A 19,548-nucleotide genomic window follows, 5' to 3' on the forward strand; every position below is an offset into this window, starting at 1 on the left:
TCAAGAGGAGATGGACATGAAATGGAGTTCTTCAGTCTTACTCCAGTTTTAACTCATGTCCATCTCTTACATGGAACTGTTACGCAATCTTATTCAAGTCAGCCATCCGTGCACTAGTTTACATTAACTTTAAAATAAAAATGAGAATTTATTTGCCTTATTGGGTAATAAAACTATTAATGTTTGCAACTACTTAGGTTTGGTACTCAGATTCTGTCCTTTAGATTTAAAGATACTTAAACAGTTCCAAAATCCACTAATAACATTTACAATAAAAATCTAAACACACATCCAAGTATATAATACAGGTTCTTTCATCTAAGTAAATAAAGTAGACCATATTTTCACCTGCCTTGGTACACAAGCTATCAAGGAAAGCTCTCAGATTGTTTACTCACAGTAGCAATGCAACTCCTTGCATAAAAGCAGCAAGACAAAGGGGCAGATACTACAGTCTCAGAGTAAGGAAACTGGAGGCTTTTACTGAAGAGCTTGGCCTTTTGACTTAATTTAACTGGCAAACATTAAATAATCCGCTATGTTGCATTTCACTAATATTTAGTTCCACTTAACTTATATGGAAGAACTGTTACAGGAAACTTTCAAGAAATTTTCTTCGCAATGTTTTTTATCCAGATTGTTATGAAAAGAAATGTCAGTACACTTTCAACATTTGCATGCCAGCAAATAGCTGAGTTTACTCTGTGGGGACAACTGTGTTCTTAACAGGTGGCAATGCATAGGGACAGAAATTGTTGTTCCTCCATTTCAACGGGGAACCATTCTATTCTGAAGGCTGCCCTTAATGCCGTAGAGATGCCATTTAGCTAATACATAAGAAGATGTGTTACTTGAAACACCACCACCACCACAAAACAACACATGATGCAGTCTGATGCAAACAGTCCACACTCCAAAAATAGCAATTTACCCTGGGAAGAATTGGAGGAAAATTTCCATACTTTCACATACCACAGATTAGTCCTTTTTTGTGTGCAACCCTCCTCAATTTAGCCAAATGTTGTGCCACCTGGCTTCCCAAAGTATTTTGCATTTTCAGGTTCAGCAACTCTTATCTACTTTTTCAACCAGTATAATTACGGGGCTACGGTGTCTATGTGGAGCCTGTCACATTAAGTTTTGGAATAGGACCTGAAACTGCCTTTTCTTGCTGGTATGATACATAGATTGTAAATAGAAGGCGACATGATGGGCAGACTTCCTGGATCTCAGTGCCAGTACCCTAGGAGTTGTCTGTCATTTAACATTGTCACAAATGAACCAGAAGAGACCTTCAATATTCTTCCGTATACAAGAGGCCAATATTAAGCAACTTTTAGAAATAATTACAGAATCACTATTACCTATAAAAACAGCATCCCAAAAGGCCATGGGGGCCAATGTTACATCCTGCAGTGCTGGCTTAACACTTGGCAGACCTTGCACTCTTGGATGCTGGGAACCAGATTGGAAGGTTTAGAAAGGGCTTAAATTTCTGCTGTGATAAAGGCTCTGCCTCAGCCATCACAGAAGTCAAATATGGAACAGTGATACATTTACTGTATTTCTTCCCTTGTGAGTTTGCAACGTGCACCCTCCAGATCTCTTCAGGTAGACAGACAGGGGTAACTCAGCATTATTTTCTAATATGTACACTTGAGAAAAACAAGTCAAAGCAGTGAAGCTGGTCAGCACGGCCAAAGCAACTGCTAAACAAGCCCAGGCTTCAGATAGTGGAGGAGAGATGGAGGAGACAAAGCATGACACGGCTAGCTGGCATGGTAATTGTATAGAGCACCACAGAGTGAATCTTCAGCTAATTAGTATGAGAACAGAGCTGAAAAGAGAGTTCCTATCTACTGCCAGGAAGACTCTAGATATAGCAAAGAATAACATCCACTAGTGTAACAGATGGAGCATGCCGTAATGAATTTATGACCAACCAGTCAGTCTTGCTGCAATCATGAATAGAGCTCAGTACTTCGGCACGTTATGCATTCCCCCAAAGTCATCATCATCTAACCCTGGCAGAAGTTCACTCACTCCTTGCTTGCATTGCAAATGCTTGAGAACATCTCCTACAAGAGAAGCGTGCGAAGAGCAGAACCCCAGCCACAACAAATCTATGGCTGTGGAAAGGAAACATCACCTTCAGGAAGCTACCCTATTTTGGTTTTCTCATGCTGCCTTATGCCCACTACTACAAAATGGACTAGTGCAGACGGTACATTTCAGCTTGTCCCAACCTAATATTGGAGATTCCCTAATGGCTTTCCTTTAATAACAGTTGTCTTTGCCCTTGGAGGCAGGCTGCTCTATACTTTGCTCCAGGATCATTTTTTAGTCTTATTGTTAAAGTATCTTTAAAATCTTACGTTATACCAAAGTTCATACTGTTTCATTCTGTACTTGTCTGTAGATCAAAAGCTAATTACTCATCTCATCCAGAAAAATAAAGAAATCAATTGATGAAGGGGATTTCCGCGAGTTAATTTAGAATATGCAAATCAAGCATGCCAGAAGTATCTGTGTTGGTGACAAGCAGAGTCCACCTTCAGAAAAGACACAAATTTCAAGGAGGCAAACATGAATGATACTGATGAAAATGTGTAAAGGTTTTCAGAAAACAGAGCTTGTGGTAATGCTTTTCTCAGGGAAGTGAACCCCCTTCCCCCCCAAACATATACATGCAATGGGATACCTCAACTCCTTTCAGGGAAGCAAGGATGCAAACACGTTCCAGCAAGCACATCCACAAGAGAGTTTCTGTAGCCTCAGAGATTGTCTTTAAGGGGAGGGAAAAGTCAGTGCCTGCCAACAGGCGTGCTTAGGTTTTGTTGGCACCGATATGCCAGGGCTCTGACTGCTGGAATTGCCATGCCAGTCTATTTCTATCACATAACTCTCACCAAAATCCCTTTAAGGTAGATTATATTCTTCAGAGGAGGTTCTCTTATCTTGTTGATATATGGTGTTATTTGATTCATTTTAAGCAAATGTCTAGTATCTCGAGAATTATTTTTGAGTATGACTCTTCTCTGGCAGAGTTATTTAGCACACAGAGAGGGGGTGATACACTCCATCAGAAAAATCTCCCTTTTGAAGCTTTTAAAAAGGGCACTCACATTTATCTTAAGCATTTTTACACCGTTAACTTACATGCAGTGTATGAAAAACAAACGCTAAATGTGGTGTCTTACACTGAGTGGTATGGTGAATAGGTATGCCATACAATATTCTTGTCATTACTAAATGAATCTCTATTGTATCCAGGAAGCTAGTAGATGTCTTATATGGCTTTTATTAATAGAACTGTGATCTCTGTGGAATGCAAGTTGAGAAAATGCCTTGTGCCTATCTTCCCTACCTAACAACTGTTGCTGAGTGACATTATCAATTGCAACTTGTTAGAATAGAATAGTAGGAAAACATTGCTCTCATCATTCACTACAGTTCCAAATTTAATTAAAGTAAGCTTTCCAAGCAGTGCAGCTCCAACAGCAAAACATAGCCTTTTCCCCAAATTTATGAGCTGTATTTAAAGGCCTTGGTTTCTTAGGTCTGCCCAAGCAGTTCTCAGGGTACAAGAAGCAGCAGCACACGTGAAGCTTAATACTCTTCACATAGCCTCATAATCCTGAGGAGAGATACGAATTCCCCTCTTAAACTGGGACAATCCCATGGATGGCCTAATTTGGTATAACTAAGAATAGCTAATGTACTGGGCATTCCTACCATCCACAGCTAAGGCATATACAGCAAAGCAGCACAGCTTAGAACTGACTACCTTCATTCAACAGTAGACTTTTTTTTTTTTTTTAAACTTAAAAGAATTCAGGGCATATTCAACTCTCCATTTCTGCAAAAACAATATAATAGATTTTGAGAATGCATACTCAAACCCTATAAACAGAAATCCTGCTTTAAAATAATTTTCAAATATACTTTTAAAATAGTTTAATTATTTATAAAGTGATATTCTCTGAAGACCTGTACAGGTAGTTGACAATAATGTTTAAAAAATAGGATAGCAAAGAAAAAGCATAATTCAAGCAGTACATTTATAACAGATTCAATTTCATGTTGTCAAAGTACTTAGCTTGTGTATCAGACCCCAGGTATATGTATAAGTACATGACTAATTGTTTGTTGTTGTTTGTTTTGTTAACTTCTGCCAAATAATTCTTTCATAGGAAAGTTCATCTGTAACAACTTCTCCTTGCTGCTAAAACCATTCTGACAGTTGCTGAATATCAGTTTTAATTTAGATAAAAATAGAATCTTTTTCCCTTACACAAGTTTATGAATGGGAACTTCAATAAAGTTATCTGTATTATCCAAATATGGACTTTTCCTTATAAGTTAAGCTCTTAGCAGTATTTACCAGTAGAGCTGATATCCTACGGACCAAATAACATTCAACAAGTCTTAAGACTTGATACATGCATTTATACTTTGAAATCACTTACTGCTGCAGCCCTACTGCCTCATCCTAAAGCAAAGGGACTATAAAAATCAACTGAAGCTCCAGCGCAACACTTGTAAATACAGAGCACTTTCATGATATGACCAGCTAGCCGGTACGGCAGGAAGAGTCTAAAGGTTGCTTTTGATCCTCCAGTTTGTATCAAGCAACAGCTGTACAACAGACAGAATTATTAACTCTTCACAGGTCTGGATTCGGATATTTCAGTGCAATGTTCTTGCTATAATTTAAGAGGGGAAAAAGGAGAAGCAATGTGGCTATTACTAAAAGAGCATGTAGTCAGGGTTTTCTCCCCTACTGGCAAACTGGCCATTCAGCCAAATTTGTTCAGCAAAACCATTTTCAAGTTTGGCAACTTTCATTTTTATTATGGCTGGATTATTCAGTCTTATAAGGATGAAAAAAAACATACATTAGTATCCAAGTTTAAAATAATGCAGTGCTAACTACCTGGTTACACATACACACTGATATAAAAGCTCTGAAAAATATGAATTAACTCCATCCAGTTTAACGGATAATGAAATGTCATGTTTGGATAACGAAAATAACTTTTTCATTCTCAAGGCAGATCAACATGATATGGACATAAAGTAAGAAAGAAATACCCAAAGTAAGCATGAAACTGAAATATAGCCCCGGGGGGGGGGGGAGGGGAGAGAGAGGGGAGGAAGGGAACACTGTAACCAGAAACCGTTGATAAGGATAAAAAGGAGCCTTGGGCCCAAACAGAAAGAAGAGGAGCTTTTCATCTTATACACTCTACTGCCAAAGAAAACAGGAAAGTTTCTGTGCCAAAGTGCAACCACTTCATAGGGAGTCAAATTTGTAAAATTATTCAATGAGCATGCCTACTAGCAGTTGCTTTGCAGGTGCCAAAACCTAAATACTTCTCAGTCTACAAACTTACTCTTTCTCATTGTAGTAAGGCATTTTCGAATCATAATTCTGATGTGCATTTCCATTAAGAACTATTATAAAATATATGCACATTGGAAAATCTGTAGCATTTCAGTTGTTAAGAAAACGGTAACCTCTGAAAGTGCCCCAGAACTTTCAATTTTATTTTCAAGGGATTTGCTTATCTGAGAATTTTGGTAATTGCTTTCACGGATTTTTTTCTTGTTTTCCCTTATTTCTTTTTAAAATAGAAAGGGCTCATATTAAAATATTTCATTCAAAACTGCATCAAGCCCCAATTTAACTAAGTGTCCTTTAAATTCCACATACTAAACATGATAGATTATATTTCATTTTAAAGTCCCTTTTATATATATATATATATATATATTTTCACACACACATTCTGAATTTTAGTATTATAAATAAGAGTGACAGAATAATAAGCCTGAATTATAAAATCCTATATTCATAAATAGACCTGGTAGTATGCAGGCATGAAAAGAGTCACACATTAATTCAGTTTTTTCAATCCTGATATGCAGAGACTAGTACTTGCAGATAGAGGAACTAAGATAAGGGTAACGTTCAGGTGGATTTAATTGGTTTTATTTTATTAAGTGTTGAAAGGGTAATGATACCAGTCAGTGACTGCCAATCTGTTGTGCATTAGCTATACATTTTAGGAATTTGTCCAGGGAAGGAAAATTTTAAAAGACATCATTTTTCCTTGCCTTTTTCTAATGTTGGTTTCCAGCAAGATGGGACAACAGCTGAATTACGGAGAGTGGATTTCTGGGTTCTGTTTTCTGCTTCTCAGATTGCTTGTGCTTTATGCTAAGGAAATACACTGAGAGAAGTAACCTTCTCTACAAATCACTGCAACTGCAGATAGCCTATTAAGGAGATAATTAATCCCAAAATTAATTTGCAAGTAAATTTGTCTTCGTAGATCACTTTGTAGAGCGCAGGATATTAAAACAGATACACTTATGTGCACTATGACTTTTTCTGTAAGAGAAATAAATGAATAAAATGTTGACTTTTGCAAATTTTCTAGCACAATGAATACATATTCACTGTAACATGAAAAGCCAGGCAACATAATCTATTTAAAACACAGCTATAGGCCCAGATTGCAAAGTACTTAGCTCTAAATAACTAATCAGTTCCTTTCAATTCAATGGGGCAAGTTTGTGTATATGAGTAAGTGTTTACAAGATCAGTGCCAAAGTTAAAAATAATCCAGTAAATGGGTACTTTATCATAGGATAGATCCCTTTTTCATTTAATTATTTTATAGTAGTAATACCATTGACTTCACTTTAAAAAAAAAAAAAAAAGGATTAAATTTTCATAGTTTTTAAAGACAAGAATTGATCTACTGTAAACAAATGTAAAAGACTACAGAGTCCTGTCATGCATTTGGTGCTACTAGTGTTTTGGTATTTTGGATGACAGACTATTACATTTATCCTTATAAGACTTCTAGATGACACTAAATTGGAGATACTGCAACTGCTCTGAAGGAAACAGACTTCGAATTGATCTGAGCAAAATGGAGAAAGTGTCTTTAATCAAGAGCATCATGTTAGTTAAAGACAAGTACAACATATATTTAGACAGGAAAAAGCAAATGCATAGTATAGTAATACTGGTTAAAATAACATGGGGTTTGTAGTGGGCTACAGATTGAATTAATAATACTTTACTGTTGGAAAAAAAAGATATAATTGCAGGAGGTATTAAATAGGGTATCATACATATGGCACATAACTGCTCCACTTTTATACAACTAATAGTTCCACTTGTTGCACTAATAAAGTCTTAGCTGGAGCACTCTGTTTAACTTGGAACATTAGACTTGAAGAAAGATGTATATGAACTGGAAGAAGTCTCACTACAGTAATTCCTGATCTGGAAACAAGACAGGAGAAGATCTGTAATAACAGTCTTTAAATTGATTGCTTTTCACACATGGAGAACAACTGATAAATACCTTAATTATACTTTATAATAAATATTATTAAATTAAAAATGTATATATTAAGTTTGCAGAAATAAAGATTTAGATAGATCTTGGGGGAGTTAGAAGCATTCAGATTATGAAGACAGTAAAAATTGTAAAAGGATACAGAGAAATGCTGCAGCATTCCCTATTATTAAGCATTTTAAAAACAGGTTGGATAAACATTTGCCATGGGAAACCTATGTATGTTTGACTGTAAATGGGTCCAAATAACCTCCCAAGGTGCCTTTCAGCTGTATACTGCTGCAGTTCTAAAAAGGAGTTTGATTCAGACTTAATCTCCATAAACAAATTAATGTGATTTACAACTAGTAGAATTTATAGATGCACTTTCCTGGTCTTACCTGGTGCTGAACATTGATCTAGTTCTTACATTTCAATGCCACACACATAAGATAATCATTTCTAATTAGTTATGGACTCTGTTCCAAACCTGCTGTTCATATACACATGAGATCCAAAAGATAGATTTAACACAGTAGGCTGGGGGCTATCCAAACTGGAGAGAAAGTGTTCCTGAAAGATTAAGGAACAAAATATGACTTTTTCCCCTACTTAAATCTAGCAACAAGACTGCACTGGGCAGATGACCCAGGTGAACCTGTCTCCTTGTATCCAACAAAAAAATAGTCGCAAAACAAAGGGAGTCAGTCAAGAAATGTTTGATCCCTGGGCCCCAAATCCTGCAATGACCTATAGAGCTGCAGTTTGATAACAGGAATTCCATCATCTACTCTGTACTCTAAAATGTCCTCGTTTATACAGGTTTCATAAAAGAAAGGATTATTATAGCTCAAGAGCTCAGTCCAGTGAACACAAGATAATGCCTGCTGCTAGCAGTGCATTACTTCTGAAGGCTCTTTTCCTCTACAGAATTATAGCACTATATGCTGGCCCACCCATTATAACAGCAAAAAGTGATTTTATAGTATTACAAGCAAACTGAAAACACCAGCGCTAACAGGATTTTAAGAATTTGTAATCAGGTTAAAATTAGAAAATAAAAACTAACATTTCCTTTAACTGAACTACTTCTTAACAATAACCTTCAATTAGGCTATTTTGCTATTTTTTGTTTTATTCTGCTCATATGTCTCTGTTTAATAAAAAAAAAAACACGGAATATCACTAATTAGGCAGATATTCAGTATTTAATTTGATCATTTAGTGGTTTAGAACAAGAAATTTTGTTATATTGTATTCCAAAAACTCTACTAAGGTACTGTGCTTTACAAACATAAATAAACCAATTCACACAACAAGGTGTGAGTTGAGCAGTAACATGCTATGCCTGCTATGAAGAAACAGCAAAGGTACAGAAAGGATTAAGATAAAATAGTAATCTTGAGGAACCTTATTTATGTGCAGAAGAGCTAGGATTATTACATAACATTAGCTGAATGCGTGCTTAGGCCTGTTCTAAATCTAGACCCAAACACTGAGTGCAGTGAAAAATTAAGACACACTTAGAGCCAGCTGTGAAAAGTATAGCTTAAGCACAAAATAATTGCTTTTTTTTTTTTTTATTAAACAAACCAAGCAGAAAACCAGAAACTCTATCACGTGTTGGAGCCTTTAAGATCAATATAAACTTCTGCTACCTGAGCAAAATGGTGACATGCAACAGTGATAATTTTTCATCTTTTGCATGGGCCAACTACTATTTTTATTTAGCTATAGCAGGTCAGACATCTGATGTTTGAATGGTCAACCTAAAGTCTCCTGGGTTCAGCAACAGATAATACAGGACGGGCTGTTTCACCCTCTAGCCTAATGTGTTTTATTCCTTTCCCTCTAGTTTTTCCCCCAGTCTTTTTCCTTCGTTACTCAGATTGTGTGTCAGTCTGCCCAGAACGATCCTCCTTAGAGGCAGCTGGAAGTGTTTGATGATAAATTCTTCTTGATTTGGAGCAGAAGCTACCACATCCTGCGTATTTTTGCCAGTAAGCTAGAAAGTCAGTCCTTTCCCTCCTATTCTAGCAAATACATGTACACACATACACCCACATAGACATACATAACTATACATATACTCACACACGTGTAACAGATCCAGTGATGTGATGCTACATACTCAGATGTGGAAATCCTGGGTTTCAGTACTTTCTAAATCATATAGAATAGGCATGATATAAATCCATCTCAGGCAAACCTCCTAATCAGCAGGCTATTCCCCACTTTGGGATGTAGGCCCCTCTCTCTGGTTTGTAAAATTAAATACACATGCAAAATTATAATATATCAGACATTTATCCCAACTTTGAAGAGTGAAAAGATCTTTAAGTTTGAAACTGTTTCTGACCCATTTTTAGAGTTTACCCTTTGCATTTAACTCAGGCTATTTCTTCTTGTTCATGGTATTTAGGGATGAGCAGTGAAGGCAATGAGAGACAAGGCGAGTGTCTTCCTGTTTTGTTGTATAATTCATGCAGTATGATCTCAGAATACAAGGAACGGTAATCAAAGAAAAGTAAGGCAGCAGGGATCCCAAGCTGCGTAAAAGCATGGCTTCATCATGCACTTGGAGATGTATTTGAGAAAAGTTTTCTGTGTTCTGTGACACAGAAAAGAGCTGAATGAAAACGGTACAGGCTCACTGCAGATGAGTTTGAGAGAACAGCAGTGCCCAGTTCTAATAAAATTCTGCTTCATCAAACAGAAAAAGGAATTTTCAAGAGCTTTCAACCCAGTGAAATTTGGGTGTTTTTTCACAACAATGCCCAAATGTTCACTCCGACAAACCGTAAACTTCCTGATGCATGTCAAGTCTCTAATTCAAAGCAAAGGACTATGTCTTCTTGAATAAATTATTATAGGAACATTTTAATCTAATGAAGAAATTTCTCTTAATTTGTTCACAAAAAATCTGAACTACTTTCACTAAAGTGTTACGAATAATCTAACTTTAGCCACATGTCAGATGTCGAAAATTTAACCTACACATGGGTAAAGTGGGGCAACTGGGAAAATTGTTTTAGAATGGGAAGTAATGGCAATCTCAAGTATAGGCCTCTCTTCAAACGGGAAATAGTCCATAACACCTCAGTTTTATTCTGAACTTAATATTAATCAACACAAAAAATTTTACTTACTTATAACTCAAGGAATCTAACAATACTCCTTCAGATACTTTCTGTTAGAAATTAAACAGAGAAAACTACATAAAAAACCCTCACACATATCACTTTACAAACTGAAAATAAACGAGGCTAGCAGAAGAATAATTACCTGCAAAAAAAAAAAAATAGTGATAAACTAAGATAAAAGTACAAATATACCTTGTCCTTGAGGAACTCCATAAAATTCAGCAGCTATCCTTGCTGCTTCCTTTCGGTTCCCTTTTACAATGTAGAAATGACTAAGTATAGCAAGGCTGATCTTCACAAAAAGTTTAAAACAAAAAAGGGAAAGTATAGTAAAGTAGACATTGGATAGCTGCTGAGCAAAAGGGCGACTTTCTTCTATGACAGTCATTGCTGCAGCAAAATCTCTCTCAGTGTTTGGGTAGGGCTCTCAAATGTGTTGATAAGATCATATGGCTCCAGCCACGCACTCTTGGGAACAACTGGTCCTGAGGAAAGAAAATATCAGCTGGTCATGATGCTTGCTGCTCAAAATATGAGGATTATTTATACTGTACATAGTATTGAGTTCACTACCGCTCCTGCTAGCCTGGTGATATTCAAGTGAGACAGAACATAACAGACACAGATTCTAAGATAAGTTCTCCTGCTTCTAAAGTATAATTGTTCTTTTATGCTCCCTCCGTTTATGGTAGACTTTTTTTATTATTATTATAGAGACAGAACCGAACCACATCAGTAAATACTTGAAATACACATTAATGAAGAAACATAGATTTAAAATATACCAGCTTTGACAGTTTCTTGTTATTTCATTCAGGCTGCATGAAAGTACCTAGTATACATAGCTTACCCTGTTATACAAAAAGCAATACTCAGAACAGATGATAAGAATCAAATTTCAAAATACTTTTGGAAATCTCAGAAAATTAAAATTAACCAATAAAGGCACTGGTAGATATAAAACAAGGAAAATCTCTAATGCTTATGATATACATTTCATTGTGCTGCATCCCATTATTTTAAACCTACGACGTGACAGGCTTTTTTTCTCGGCAAGTTTTGGAGAATGGAATCTATGTTTTTTTTTTTTTTTAAAAGAAAAAATTGCTTATAAGCCATAAGCTAATTACTCATAGTTATCAGCAGTTACTCACAAGTAGTTCCAGTAGTGTGAGTAATTGCTAGTGAGTAAATAACGGGGTCACAACATGACACAAACTGAAGAGCCACAGGACAGAACTGTACTCCTAAATAAGCTGTAACCCTAAAATAAAGAACTGCCACAGTACAGCTAAGGATTCTGTTACCTTTTAAATAAAAAAGTACTAGTATCTTTAATTGTAGTTTAAAATACTTTACCCATAGCAATCTTAAATTGAAACACCCTTTCTGCTCTACCCAGAGCATAGATGTTGTTTGATGATCAAAAAAACCCATTTTAGAAGGCTGGCAATAGTCCATCATGAACAGAGTGTATGATCCAAATGTCACAGCATCCAAAGATCCCCCCTGACTCCAATGAACAGAATATCAAACCTACAAATTCATATTTTTAAAGAAGTGGCAAAATGAAGATTCTCTTATGACCAGGCTCCAGGAGAGATTTACTGGAGTAAAAAACGATGTTTTCTGAAAACTATGTCCAAATAAACCTATGTGAATGAAGAAAGGGCACTGGTGGAAGAGAAAGGAAATGGGCTTGAGAATAAATATCATGATTTTTAACAGATGGGAACTAAGTTATGCTCATCTTGAGAGAGGCAGACATTTAGTCTTTTTCCTTGAAAACAAAAAAAACCCACACAAAAGTCAAAATAACAACTAGAAAGGCAGTAAGAAAACAGTTTAAAGTGTAAACTCTATCAGTCAGAGAAAAAAAATCATTTTCTTCTAAATTTATATTTAGGAGAAATTTAAATTTATAGACATTTTCTCATCCAGCTAGAATAGGAACTGCTCTCCTCATACCATAGTTAGAAGTAGGACGGAGTACTTAAAATGCCAAACGAAAATCCCTTTTTATATTTGGCACATTGTTATCTGACACTGAATTGAGGTGTCATGTTTTCCATAAGGATAAATAGGCATTATGTTCTGAGCTAGCACTGCCAATTTCCGTTTCAATCATTAATAGAAATGATATTTTCCTTAGTAACACATCCAGTACCTGGCATTTCATACTACTTCCAAATTTCTACTGGCATTATTAAGCTTAATTCAGTCCCCAGAATTCCCCAGCCATCTGAAGTACCTCTGTTTTGCAAATGTACCACACAGAATAAAGAAGAATCGTAATTACCTGATAGAAAAACTTATCTCTCTTTGTAGCATTTTTCACTTTACACCATATGACTTCATACAATAAGTGATCTTCATCACCTATACTTCTCCCACAGTTTGTTAATTAACAGAACAGTCTCTTTTTGTAGAGGTAAAATTCAAATAAAAATTACTATACATAATAGATGGAGTTAATAGCAGCAGTCAAAGTTAACCTTTTCATTACAATACTGTTTCCTCTTTCTTATAACTGCAGTAGACAAAATGCTGGGCTGAAATTTTTCAATTGTTAGGTGTCTTCTTCAGGTTGAATTTTTCTGTAAAGTAACAATAAAAATAATAAAAACCCTTTCTAAAATAAGGCTGTGGATGCATACAATATTTTGTTAAATGATCATTCCACTATTAGAAACAATATGAAAACTGAGCAGGATGGTTATCCCTGTATTGAAGTTCATCTTCTGTTCCCTCATAAATTTCCCTCCATAGCTATAAACTACACAAAAATGAAAGAAATAAATTATGAGTTTTCAGAATTTCAGCTCAAACATGCTCAAAAGTGGCTGACAAAATTACCCTTTCATTAATACTCCTGTATTCTAGCTCCATTTCTCTCTCTTCTGTGCCATCTTAACTTGAAATGCTCCAGGTGGACAGAACAATTTAATTTATCCTAATCTAAGGCTACTAAGGTTCAGCAGAAGTGGCCATTATAGCGTGTTAGCAAACCCACGCTATTAGGCACTCAGTCACAAAACCAAAATGCGTATTTAGAGGCTAATACTCACACGGCATTTTGGAAGACTCAACAACAGGAATACTGAGACTTGAGCACAAAGTGGTTGAAGGCAGGCCCATGGATATGGAGAGAACAGGAAGAGAAAGCTATAGGTGTTGGAATAGAAATCAGAAAGTAGAAGTGAAAGTAAATACTGACAATCTGAGCTGACAATCAATGCAAAGCTACACAAGAGTATAAATACTGACATGTAAGTGTGCCAAATTTCTATTTGCCCAGCAATGTGAAGCAATAGGATGCTGATCTGCAGCAGTGCTGCAGCAGTGCTGAACACTGACAACTTCCAAATAGAGATATATCATCAATATGTAACAATCTATAAAAACGTTAAAGCACTTGAGAACACCAGACGTTCAATCTGAACGTTCACATTTCCGGAATAGTTTTGACATTTGGGAAAGAAATTTCTCTGTACTTTATTTCCTCACTTGGGAAAAAATGGGATTAATAGGACCACTAAATCTCAACAGTATTCTGAAGATGCCTTCATCGTTGTTAAAAAAAATGATTAAAATAATACTGAAACTAGTTAGATATTTAATAAATTTGGTTTTAATAAGAAATTTGGATAACAGACTTGTATGAAATGAAATAATCATTCATTTAATGGCTGCAAAAGGGATAGTATGTAAAAATATTTTAACGCTTAAGGTTTTATCCTAATGCATAGGAAAAATGGAACCAAGCTACACTACAGACAAAGAATGTTAAGGTTTCTGTTTTGCTTTATTTTAAGAACATAAAACTGTGCCAGACAAGGTACCTTCTAGCTTGGCATTCTAGCCTACTCCCAGCAAATTAAAACAAGAATGAAGTAGTTATTTCTCTTGTATGCTTTCTCCATTTCTAGCAATTAACTATTTTGATTTCCAAACTGTTTACAAACTTCAAATGCCAGGCTTTATGGTCTTAACTTACCTCTTAACAGAGCTTGTTGTGATGTCATTTCTAAAAGTATGTTCAAAATAACAATATTGTCATTTATAATGACAATTAAAGTAGTTAATCTGAGGACTACAGTTTGAAATTAACAGAATATCAAAGTAGCTTGCCCTTAAATGCATTTATACGTACGTGCTAGTAAGTGGTCAATAGCAGAAAGGAAGTATTCCAGCAGTGGTACCTGCTTATGCTAACTTGAAGTGTTTGTGAATTTTAGTGTAATTTACCCACAACCTAAGCAAGTAACTTTTGGGAAAAAAATGTATAATCACCCTATCTTGTAATGATTAATAAAATAATCACATTAATGACCTCTTATTTTATTTTGGGAATTTCCTCAGCACTTCAGAAGATTGGTGTGCTTAATTTTCAGTATGGAAAGATGATTGAGGAAAAGAAGAAACAGCTGTTGGCTTCTTTTCCAAGCAAGCAGTCAAGCCCAGTTACTGCTCTTTCTTTATAAAATATGAAGAGAGGAGGTCACAGAAGTACCAGTTCTGTACTAGTATTTTGGGGGAACGGAAAGAGGAAAAGCGGGAGAAAGAGAACATAAACTTTAGTCCAGAAAAGTCCAAGCTTCTCTACTATTTTCTGAGAATAAGAGCAAAACAGTTTAAGGACATCTCTGACAAGAACAAAGAAAGAAACCAGCAAAAGCAAGTAGATGGCTTACGACGTGACGTGTAGATGGCTTACGACGTGAGTTTGTACAAAGACTTAAGCTGGAAAATTAGTGGAAATGGGGACAGATTAGGGAACAGAAACAGATTTTTAAAAATCTAATATTTTCATATGCCAAAAACTTACAGTATGCCTTTTTCTGGATTCAGTGTCCTGTGTTTTTTCCTCTCTCATCCACTTTAGTCACTGACTGGTTTTACCTTTCTGTCGTATGCAGCATATTACACACTGTCAATACTATGCAATTTATATAAAAATGATTACCATAGATACTACAGTCCCATACCCAGAATAATAAATTGTATCTAAAGATATTAAGAATCTTAGTAGATAATCATACACTGAGAACTCACCTAGCAGCCCTTACATAGGAAAGCAGCATTTAATTTCAAAAGATTGTCACATGCGGCATTTCCTTTATTATTTGCATGTGCCAAAGGTTTTTTTTTGTTTCTTTTGGAGATTTTGTTTTTATTGTGTAACTTGGTTCAGATCTGATTTGCTTTTTCACTGCATCCTGCTGCTATCCTTAAAAACTCTACAGGCTACTCTACAATATGACCAAGTCATATTCTCATCACAAAAACCTGAAAGTTGTATTGCATTGCCAACAGAAGCAAACACCACACTGTAAAATAAAGGCATAGAATGCCTAAATCTCTTTTTTACAGCTTTTCTTCTTCAAGTGCCTTAATGCCACGTCTATCCAGAGTCTATGCATATAATACAGCCTGAAGTTACAACAGATATCCAAAGTCATGTTTCTTTCAGATTTCTGCACTGCTATCATAATTCATGCTAGTCTACTGCTTGCCCAACTACTGACTTTATTAAAGTGTCTTTCAAAATGCAAGGCAATGACATGTTGCCTTAGGTGTCATGTCACAGGGGAAGATCAGGATAAGCCTCATAAAAATGTTACCATCTTCATGCTCTGACTTCTGACACTAATTCTATTGGAGGATTATGTATTCAAACACCATTTCTCTTCTCTCATAAGACTATGAGACACACCAGTTCATTTGAAAAGTTTCAACACAAAAATTCTCATATATAAGTTTTATTATATATATAGTTTCCCTCTGGATTTTGCTATAGATCATTATTTCCACCAGATCTCCAAACTGTTACAGAAAGTCTAAGTTTCTTGCCTTTGAGTGGATACAGTCAATACAGGGAACGGCTTTTTTTTTCCCCCTCCATAGTATTAAACTCAGTAGTCTGTTACAGATTAGGTATTGTGTAAATCAAGTTATTTTACTATTGAAGCACAAGAATGACAACTTTTAGTTTGCAACATAATTAAAAGTTTACTTTTTCTACTACTATCTTGTAATGAATTTAAATTAGTTTTATTCAGCTGTCTTGTCTTTCTCTAACTCCCTGCCTGTTGAAAATACTACTGCTATCTTTGGAAAATAGTTCTGACATAGTCTTGCATATCTGGCTTCCCAGAGAATGGAATTACTGTTCAAGGATTTAAATACCAATCAGTATCTGTAGACATTACAGATGTTCTCTATAACACATGCATTTAAACTCGTAAAACCTACCTCAGATATTTAAGTGATAATGAAATTCCAGTTTTATAACCTTTCTCAGTTCTCTAAAAGAATACACAGCAATTTTAAATCTGTATCACTTCGCTCTATGCCCACTGGATAGCTGCTTGTCACAATGGTGATAGATTCCACCTCAACAACAAGTCTAATAAACAATCCCTGCTATCAGCAACATTATCAGATCAGCATGTTTGATCTGCTTAACAGCTCTATCTAATCACTAACAGTAACGTCCTGTATCTATACTAGAGAACTAAAGCAGTTATAACTGACTTGTTTAGAAATAAAGCCAATCTGAGTTGTGCCAGGAAACTTTACAAGTTTGTCCTAGAATATTTGTTTCAGTCCTATCTGGAGAGTTATCGCAACAAAAATAACGAGAGTAACATAGCAGAAGATTCCCCCAAAAAGTCACGTGTGTACTTGGACACATTACTAAAACCAGAACCATGTCAGACAGCAGGCACGCACAGCCTGTTGACAGACAAACTCTAGCAAACCTTGCTGTGCAGGAGTTAAAAAAGTTACCACCTCCAGCTGCCCATTCCATTCCTCTGCTAAAGGTTCTTGCCTTTTTCTTCCTTCCTGGAAATCAACATGAAGGAATACGTGCCTGTGTTCAGCCATTTCACTTCAAAACCTGGCAGTTTAAACCGCTGTTAAGTTTAAGCTAACCTGCTGGACTTTACACTGAAAAATGCTGCAATACATCCTACCACCTTTTTGGCTGCAGAGACAGTAACCTCCAACTAAGTAGTAATAGCAGACCATGAGAGTAATATCAAAACACATATACAAGCTGCATATTAATAGAGATGTTTAGTTGTAATTTATATGGGGTGAAGGGTGTCCTCATTTTGAATCTCTATTCCCTTTGTATAATTCCCTCAACAACAGTTGAGTTGTAGATGGTTTTTGTCACCAATTTGAAGTTTCTTTCATAATTTTTAGGTTTTATTTTGTGTTATGATCTATCTTTTAATTTTAATTGATTTTTCTTTATTACCATTTGTTTCTATTAAAAAAATGAAATTACCTCCTTCCCTTACTTTGTATCTACCACGTTTTCTTCTAGATTAGACAGTAAAAGTGGCTTCATTTGTCTTTTATTTTGTGAAACGTGTATTTTTGGTGCCTACAAATGGTACTAATAAAAGCAAATTACTAAGTCAATTACATGATTTGGTAGGGATGACAGTTAAAAGATTATACTGCAAGCATATGTCAAGGGGTCACTATACGATGACTCCTGTGGCTAGTGTGAATATTCAAAATGTTTTTCCATCCATTAAAATTGGTATCAGTTAAGTGATATCATCATGACAGAACTAGTAAAACATTCTTTTCCTCAAGCTGAGGCATGACAGTCTCTACTTGGTACTTTTACAAGAGACATAAAAATACTTTGTGATGAAGAACTTAGAACTGACTTAGCAAATGAGGTAAAACTAGAGTGAGGTGGATCAATGGCACATGGGCTTCTTGCCACAGAATGCAAAGCACAATGAAGTGTGAAAGCTTCAGCCAAACCAGTGATGTATGAGAGGACTTTACCTTACATGGCTTTGTATGCCATGTAATGGGCAATAGCAAATCTGCCTGGAGCCAAAAACAAACCGTTTTGGGCTTCAAAACATGCTCGGAGTCAGTTTTGCAGCCAAGAATATTTGGTCCCATCTCCAAACCAGCATTCTAATACAAGTGAATAAGATAGCATTATAAAATATAAAGTTAATTCTGAAATCAGAAATTAAAAATTCCCTGACATTTTCTTGCTGGAGAACTAGGAATACAGATGCAAGTGAAAATTTCTGTATGCCATAAATCTAGTATAACTCTAGTACCAACAGCCCTTTACCCAACCTGCTAGGCTTCCTCTTTTCATCAGGATGGGGAAAGGACTATTGCTGCAAATTCCCTTTCAGCCATTAGATGATCCTGTTAGTTTCTGTACTTTTTAGATCTACAGTGAAAAAATGAAGGTAAGAAGGAGGTGAGTGCAGTCCATAAAGACTGCTTCTCTTGGCCCACATCCTTCCTGCACCAGTTGTAAAACCAACCCACCTAGAGAGGTGCTAAGTGGATGGCGGCTGATGCAACAGAGACAAAAGATTCCCTAAGCAGTTCATGACCACATTTATTCTGATATCTGATGACATTTATTTTAATTCTCATCTGCATAGCCAGAGCTGCCAAAGAGCCTCCATCCGATTGCCTCTTGAAGGGTTATTTCAAGCAGTAATAAAAGGTAAATTCATTAAAGGATGTAGACACTTACGGTAAAATTTAGGAAGCATATATGGGTCCCTAGATCAAAATAAGTTTCCATAAAGTCTTAATCTAACTACCTAAGTGCCAAAGAAGCTACAGGCACCTAAATTTTCACCTGTAAAATTTGAAACTTAAGCCCTGAGGAGGCCAAAGGTGCTGAACTGACGATCTCCCTCTAACCTGGAATTCACAAATCGTGCGCCCCAAAAATCTCAGCCACCTCAAAGGCCTTAGATATCTAAGAGTGTCCTGAGCACTAGACACACTTGTAGTAGAAACAACCCTGACTTCACCAGAAAAGTAAAGAACTCATAGCAATCTTTGTTGAGGGTCAGTGTCAACACTTGCCATTTTATTTATACATACAATTAAAGGAATTACAAACTGGAACATCAGAATAGAACATCTCAACTAAACAAGGCTCAAAACCTCTCTCTCAGAAGACTAATCACGAGCTGCACATTGGGTTTGATCTTGCTGAAGCACTGACACACACACACAAAAAAAAACCC

The 19,548-nt window shown here is 36.0% G+C and overlaps 1 protein-coding gene across 8 annotated transcripts in view; it reads right to left on the bottom strand.

The window, feature by feature from the left end:
- The window catches only part of ASB5 (ankyrin repeat and SOCS box containing 5), a 40,104-nt gene that overhangs the window by 17,048 nt on the left and 3,508 nt on the right, over nt 1-19,548 (bottom strand). For 2 of the 8 annotated variants that reach the window (XM_068942552.1, XM_068942551.1), the window contains exons 2-4: nt 13,570-13,666; nt 12,801-13,098; nt 10,694-10,986 (exon numbers count right to left, since the gene is read on the bottom strand). In XM_068942552.1, the coding sequence (XP_068798653.1) occupies nt 10,694-10,889 (196 nt within the window). In that variant the 5' untranslated portion in view covers nt 10,890-10,986; nt 12,801-13,098; nt 13,570-13,666. Of the gene's footprint in view, nt 1-10,693; nt 10,987-12,800; nt 13,099-13,569; nt 13,871-17,296; nt 17,456-19,548 lie in introns of those variants that run through there. The other 6 variants (XM_068942554.1, XM_068942553.1, XM_068942550.1 and 3 more) reach the window with 4 other exon arrangements.

The sequence above is a fragment of the Struthio camelus genome, chromosome 4 (assembly GCF_040807025.1).
Source record: "Struthio camelus isolate bStrCam1 chromosome 4, bStrCam1.hap1, whole genome shotgun sequence".
NCBI classification, from domain to species: domain Eukaryota; kingdom Metazoa; phylum Chordata; class Aves; order Struthioniformes; family Struthionidae; genus Struthio; species Struthio camelus.